General features: G+C 30.4%; 1 protein-coding gene across 1 annotated transcript; it reads left to right on the forward strand.

Moving 5' to 3' along the window:
- Positions 1-3,443: 3,443 nt before the first annotated feature.
- On the forward strand, positions 3,444-8,028 carry LOC130813713 (pectinesterase-like). The gene is made up of 2 exons (XM_057679559.1): positions 3,444-4,378; positions 7,186-8,028. The coding sequence occupies exons 1-2, from the start codon at positions 3,472-3,474 to the stop codon at positions 7,875-7,877; spliced, it is 1,599 nt and encodes a 532-aa protein (XP_057535542.1). The 5' UTR covers positions 3,444-3,471; the 3' UTR covers positions 7,878-8,028.

The following is an 8,028-nucleotide window of genomic DNA, read 5'->3' on the forward strand; positions in this document are numbered from 1 at the left end:
AGCAACGACGACAATAGCAATGAAGAAAACAATAACCAAGTTCATGAGAGTAGTGAAAATACTCCAAGTGATTCCATAGATAATATGAAAGAGGACGATGGAGACGATCCTCGTCCGAATCTTCCATGGCTACCAACTACAAACAAGTAAATTTTTTTATAATCTTATTATCATTAGTATTTTTTTCATTATTAAAATTTCATTGTAAACTAATTTTGTTAATTATTGTAAGATTTAATTCGATATCCAGGAATATCATTGCTTCAAAAATAAGGGCAACCTTTAACTATAAACAAGATGTTGAAGGTAGTAATTGGAAGGGTGTCACCAAACCCACGAAAGATTTTTATTTTAATAAATTTAAGGTTAATTCTTATCTAGTTGTTTATTTTCAGACCTATTATATAGACATTATTTTAAGTATTTTATTTGATGAAACATATATGTATTTAGAAACAATACAAATGGGACCCTCGCTTCGAACATTTCGTTCGGAGGTCATGGGAGGAAAAAGCCGCAAAGCGCTATCCGGATATGCTTTTCAAATGGCGCAGGACGTTGAAAAGCAAGCCTGATTTTAAACCCCCTTGCATCAATGATGAGACTTGGGCGGGATGGAAGGCTGATTGGGAACGCCCAGATAATAAAGCTATTTCGGCTAGGAATTCCTCCAATCGACGTGGAGGAAGAGACAAAGCTGAAGCCACCCATATAGGTGGTTCAGTCCCGCACGCCAGAACAATGCAGGATTTGGTGAGTATTTAGTTAATTAAGTAGTATTATATTGAATTTTTTTATTATCTTTTGTTTAATTTTAAATCGTTTTTTTAATATTTCAGGAACAATCGAAGCACGGCAAATGGAGTTCAACAACTTCAGTTCTATATATAATTTTTCCAAATCTTTATTTTTATTTATTTTTATCTTAATATTACAATTAATATAAAATATATATAAATATTGTATATATGGCGACGAAGTAGCTATGAGATGGTGGTTCGCCCACCAGGCGACGGGCGTCTGGTCATCAGTTGGTCGCGACATCTGGCGAGAGATTTGGCAAGGAGACTTTTCGTCGCCATGTCAGAATGCTATTGGCGACAGAGAGGTCGTCGCCAATGGGTCGCCCCATGGTATTTAAAAATTTGGCGAGGACATGACATCCATTTTTAATTTAGCGACGAACGAAAAGGCAACTGTCATGGGTCTCGTCGCCAACTCGTCGCCCGGCCCACTTTTTGACCATTTAGCTATCAAAGGGCGCGAAATGTGTTGTCGCAATTTCTTTATTCTTTTGTAGTGAAATATAGAGACCACAATTAATAGATAAATATTTTTATAAAATTAGTGTGAAACATGTGAAATCATATGGAATAGAAAAAAGTTAAATAAGGTTATTTTTGTCCAAAATTTGTAATATAAATAGAAAGATTTTTTGTGGAAATAACAAATGGAACAATCTAAAATGATTTTTAAGAAACGGGAAGATCAGTTACAAGTGTAACTAACTTTAATGTCCTCCTAACAGCCTTACACAAACTTGATCAAATAAGAAACACCTAAGGAAAACACTACTGACACGCGCTCCTTGTTTGGCAAAGACATGCTGCACCCATGTGTCCTAATATGCTGATGATGAAGTGTAGGCTTGGACTAGGACACCAGCTTGAGGAACCCTCCCAAGTAAGAACGGGCATTTTAGGTTCTGGACCGTAATTTTAGGGTTGGGTTTAGATCCAAACGTTAATCTTAAGAGTCTGGAAAATCAGATTTGAACCTTTAGCTAGACTTCATGTTGAGTTGAGTCTCAAAACCCAAACTTTCATAGTCTGTTTGGTTAGTGGTATTAAATGGTAGTAATGAGAATGATTTATAGTGTAAAATTTCATTAAAAGTTCCATATCATTTCCATGATAATAAAACTTTGATAATAAAACTTTGATCACAAAAAAGTTTTTTTGTTTATAAATTTCTATTACCACCTAATACCACCTCTCCCTATGATAATGCATTAGAATGAATTTTGTGAAGAAAATGAGATGATTGAAGTTGGACAAGCATGTCTATCAAGGTAGCCAAAAGTTTTTTAACTAAAATTGCACATATTTTTCATTCTCATTATTACCGTTTATTACTACCTACCAAACGGACCGTCATGGTCTTCACAATATTTTTATAAATAGATCTTTAGGGTCTAAAACCCATATATATCAGACTCGCACTCAAACCAAAACTAAACTCTTACACTATCTATTGAGATCGAGACTTGGATTCGGACCCTAGAGGGACTAATTAAGTTTTAAGTTAATTAATTAGTTTATTTTGGCCTTCAATTACTTACATAGGTACAGTGATTGTCAAGTATAAGTTGCTCTTTGTTGATAAGGATTACGCTTAATAATAGATTGGATAATGCAATTAAATTAAATTGAAATTTCAGTCTCAACTAATTTATGCACGTATCTTATAATTACACATCCTTTCACATTAAAAATAACATTATTTGTTCAGTATTATTTTAAAATAATTATTTATTAAATCAATGTCTTTCTTATCTTGTCTTGGCTTATATTTCAATAAAAAGGTATTGAACTTGATGAAAGTATTTAAGTATGTATATATTGGCTAATAAACTGGGCCACTTTGAATTAATGAGATGCAAAGTCAGAAATATAAATTTTAATTTTATTTTATTTACAAACCTCTTAGGCTCTTAATTGGCTTGTTGAATTTAATTAAAATGATGATAAGAATGCTACCTGTTAACACTGTAAGTCTTTTTAATTAAGACCATAGGATATAGAATAATAAATTAAGTGATCTACTAATTTTCTATAAAATTTATCTATATATTTAAATTTTGGATTTAACTTTTTAAGAAATGAAATGATCTTTATAATTCTTTTTATATGTCTTTGGTCATATTAGTAGTCTTAATTCTTATCTTACATTCTTTTAACGTGTTTTTTGTCTTATTTCGTTTTGCTTTTCTTTACATATCTTTTTCCAGATGAGTGATTCTTTAACCGCATTATTTTTTATAAGTATGGTTTATCGTCTTCTGTTGCTCTATAAACTATAATTATAATTTTATAAATAAAATACACTGAATATAACGATGATACTCTTTATTTTTAACTTCCACTTTAGTCATATTGGCCAAAACTTCTTGAACACCCAACAAGCGTCGATTTGAGCCATGTCATAATTTGATGACTTGTCATAAAGTGCAATTAAAAATAAAAGTTAACGTAGATGGCATTCTAGAATCCCTAATCTAGCTAGTTTTGCTTTCTTACTTCACGTGGAATACCATTTCCATAAACATTAACAATCTCTTAGACATATTTCTACCCACAAAAATACAAAAATCCCCACCCTCTATAAATATAACATATATTTCCTATGTATAAAATCACATAGAAAGCATACTACCACACATATATTTAGTACATAATTAAAACTTTTTTCATGGAAAAATTATTTCTCTTAAAAGTTTTCATACTACTTTCTTCAATCCCAAGTCTTTTTGCAACACAAATTGCTAAACAAAACTTATGTAACCATACCCCATACCCTACAATATGTAATTCATTTATTACAAACTCAATTAAATATTTACAGTCGTCAAAACAAACTAATATAAAATTTCGTAATATTGCACTTCTGATCACCCTTCAGAATGCTCAACAAGTCCATAGACAGATCTCGTCTATGGACTTTACTACATTAGAAAAACTATCCAAAATTGCTTGGGAAGATTGTCTAGAACTTTATGAAGATACCATAAACCAATTAAACCAAACAATCTCATCATCATCATATAATTCTATAACCCTAGATGATATTCAAACTTACCTAAGTGCATCTAATACCAATCATAAAACATGCCAAAATGGGTTTCTTGACCTTCAAGTTGCCTCAAATTCAACCCTACTCACATCAAATTATATGTCAAAATTTTCCCAATTACTTTCTAATGTTCTTGCCATAAATGGAGCCATATTAACTTCAAATAATGTCGTCGGCGGTAGTAATCGTCGATTATTAGCGACAAAAAATCCGTCATGGATGTCCAAGGCCGATCATACGTTACTTGAGTCATCCATGGAAGCTATAAAACCAGATTTGGTAGTGGCTAAAGATGGCAGTGGGAATTATAAGACTATTTCTGAAGCTATAGCTGCTACAAAAAAGATAATAAATGGGAAAAATAGATTTATTATATATATAAAAGGTGGTATTTATAAAGAGAATATAGTGGTTACAAATAAAATGAAAAATTTAATGTTAATTGGGGATGGAATTGATGTTACAATTGTGAGTGGTAACAAGAATGTTCAAGATGGTTCTACTACCTTTCGATCAGCCACTTTTGGTAAGTTTTATTGGTTAATTATTATCATACTATATATTTAAAATTATCAAAGGAATCAACTCAATTAAAAGTTTAAGCTGATGCTTAAGGCCTCAGATTAAAATATGTTATATATATTAATTTGTCACCACACACTAATGCCTTTGGGTTAGAATTGTAGATGTAGCACAAGCCCTCCTCATATCTTGTGCGAATATTCCACATGAATTTAAGGAGTAGTTAAGATTCAAACCCGCAATCTCTTATTATGTTCACTCTGATACCATATCATAAAATCAACTCAATCAAAAACTTAAGATGATGGTTGAGGCAATGAATAAATTATATAATCTTATTAACAAAAATAATTTAGCATGACTGTTTTTTTTCTAGTTTAATTTTATTCTATTAAAGCAAAAGTAGGTAATTTAAGTATATATAAAATAATAAATTATTTCATACATAAAAAACATTAATTGTTGTATAAGACCAATACTTTGTGAGACGCGTTATATATAAGTTAAATAGGCAAAATAATACAAGTATAAATATATAAAATCTTTGATTGAAGGTCGTACATGTGAGAGATAATCTTTCAAAGAAGAGTGGAAAGAAAAATAATATAAAGCTTAATATTTTCCTAAATATAATCCAATTAAATTCTAGCTAACAACTACTTCACTGATTTTTCTTATGTGTTGCATATTCAACACCCCATCATAGATGGTTATTTATTGTTTATATTATTATCATTGACGTTGAATTTTTAATAGTATCGGTGTTTTTTGTCTATGTTATCCGTTGAACAATAAGAATTATCTTTTAAAATGTAAATATTAAAAGATGACGGTGTTAGAATTAATTGGCACTGTAAATAAGGAAAAAAAATAACCTATTTAGCACTTAAACTTAATTAAAAGTTTAAGCTAGCGTTAATAGTTGTAGTCTTTAAGATATAAATCTTTTAAATTAAAAGTGTAGATTTTTAACATGTTTTACTCATACACAATGTTATATATTCCATTAGAAATAATAAGGGGTAAATAAGATTTAAACCTATGACCTTCTCGTCACATATGTTGATTTCTGTCACAATGTCGATCAAGAGACCAAATCAACTAAAATCTTAAACTCATGTTTATAGCCAAAAAGATATGTTATCATGATTTGATGCATGTGTGTCAAAAGTTCGTTTAAAATATGGATAAAAAATGAACAGCAAGATGATAATATTTAATACAGTTATGATAAAATAATGAGAATAAAATTCTAAATATATATATATATATATATATATATATATATATATATATATATATATATATATATATATATATATATATATATATATATATATATATATGTATATATATATAATATGTACTTAAAAAAGAAAATATACCATAAACTCATTATCAACTTATTAATTATAATTTTAATATTTTCATAATTAAAAATGAACAAGTACAAATAGCATGTACGTACTCCCTTTATTTCACTTCAAATGTTTTATTTGCTTTTTGCATATTTGTCAATGCACTAATTCAATACTTAATAGCAATAATTGTATATAATTAAAAATTATAAAAGTTAGATATTAATAAACGTTATGTTGAGACGAATCAAAAAAATCACATTTAACTATATTTTAATGCATGAATTAAAAATAAAATATAAATTAAGAGTATTTGATGAATATTAACTCAAAAGCAAATAACACATTTGAAAAGAAACGGAGCAAGTAGCTTATAAAATGTTAGTGTGTAACGTATACGTGATGTATGTAGATTGTTCACACAAAGCTTGCATGAAATGTTTAATCCTTATTTAAGCAAACGTTTGAAAATGATTTGACTTAAAAACTCCATGCACAAACAATTAGTCTCATACAATATAAATTGACTACTCAACTGTCCACTCTCTTTGGAATTTTCCTAAGTATATTAACGTTCCATATCAATAACTTTTAATCTCGATGCTCAAAAGCTATTTGCTACTAATTCTAGATACCCAATTACTTATGTTCTGACTAGACTTGATGCTACGTGTTGCTTTTTTATGTCGATAACTATTTCACAAAAACATAAACGTTTGTGTTAACTTACAAATACACGTATTGATTATTGATTATTGATTATTGATTATTGATTAATCATATATACCATCATATCATATTATCCACTAGTTCCGCATATAAAGTCAATATCCCATATCGGGAAGGTTATGGGTCGGGTTCAATTGATATCTAACGCATATTCGACCTGAATTTTTAGTGTTTGAAAATTTTGAATTTGGACTTAGATCCACTGGATCTAATAGCTACGTTTAGAGTTCAAATTAAAATGGGTTTTAAATGAGTCTTAATTTAATTAATTATATATTTGCTTTTTATTTTACTTTTTAAAGGTTTTATTAGTACTAAAATGGATTTATTGGTTTCATATAAATCTAAATTGAGTCCAAACAAATATAAAATTAGATTTAAAACGAAATTTAAAGTAATTTTGGGTCATATAATAGGTCAAGTGTGATCTAAAACGGATCTGACGAGTCTAAGATGGGTATATCAGATATGGTCTTAAATGGGTCCAGAGAAAGAATTTGTATCGGGTCAGGGACTGAAGACTATAGACCCAAATCAAGAACCAGTTCTTCTTTTGGATCCGAATCCTCTGAGTCTCAAAAAATTGGACATAGAGCCTAAAAATAGAAATACAAGTTGATTATTTATAACAATATCATTATACTTAATAAGTCACGATATATCATGATAAGAACAACATTTCTCAAACACGAAATTAACTAACATTCAATTTATCGTAATGCAGCAGTTTCAGGGGATGGCTTTATAGCAAAAGGCATAACATTCGAAAACACAGCGGGACCACAAAAGCACCAAGCAGTAGCCCTACGATCTGGCTCCGATTTCTCAATATTTTACCGCTGTAGCTTCAAAGGATACCAAGACACTCTCTACGTCTACTCAAAACGACAATTCTACAAAGAATGTGACATCTACGGAACCGTAGACTTTATCTTCGGCAATGCAGCAGCTATAATTCAAAGCTGCAATATCTACGTAAGAAAACCCATGAATAACCAACAAAATACCGTTACAGCCCAAGGAAGATCCGACCCAAATGAGAATACGGGTATTGTGATCCATAACTCGATTATTGAAGCCTCTTCGGATCTTAAACCCTTTCAAGGTTCGTTTCGGACCTTCCTAGGACGACCTTGGCAAATGTACTCAAGAACAGTGGTAATGAAGTGTAATATTGACCGTTTGATTGATCATGCTGGGTGGGCCCCATGGAGTGGGAATTTTGCTCTTAAGAGTTTATATTATGCAGAGTATATGAATAAAGGTTCTGGGTCGGGTACAAATGGGCGGGTCAAATGGGCCGGGTACCATGTTATTTCAAGCCCAATTGAAGCTGGGAAGTTCACTGTTGGAAAGTTTTTGGGTGGGGATAATTGGATTCCAGCTACTGGAGTCCCATTTACATCTGGATTATGAAGCCAAAAGTTATGAATAATTGAACATACTTAATTCTTGTTAAAACCACTTGATTGTCTTGTAAATATAGCCCTTGTTAAGTAAGACTTTTTATGATACCTAAAGAAATAATTGTAGGGTATGTTACATGCAATGTGTTGCGTATAAATGA

Source organism: Amaranthus tricolor, chromosome 5 (genome assembly GCF_026212465.1).
Source record: "Amaranthus tricolor cultivar Red isolate AtriRed21 chromosome 5, ASM2621246v1, whole genome shotgun sequence".
Taxonomy (NCBI): Eukaryota; Viridiplantae; Streptophyta; class Magnoliopsida; order Caryophyllales; family Amaranthaceae; genus Amaranthus; species Amaranthus tricolor.

Coding starts and splice junctions, on each gene's coding strand:
- LOC130813713 (XM_057679559.1), top strand. CDS start 3,472: ATGGAAAAATTATTTCTCTTAAAAGTTTTCATACTACTTTCTTCAATC. Junction 4,379..7,185: donor CTTTCGATCAGCCACTTTTG/GTAAGTTTTATT, acceptor ATCGTAATGCAG/CAGTTTCAGGGGATGGCTTT.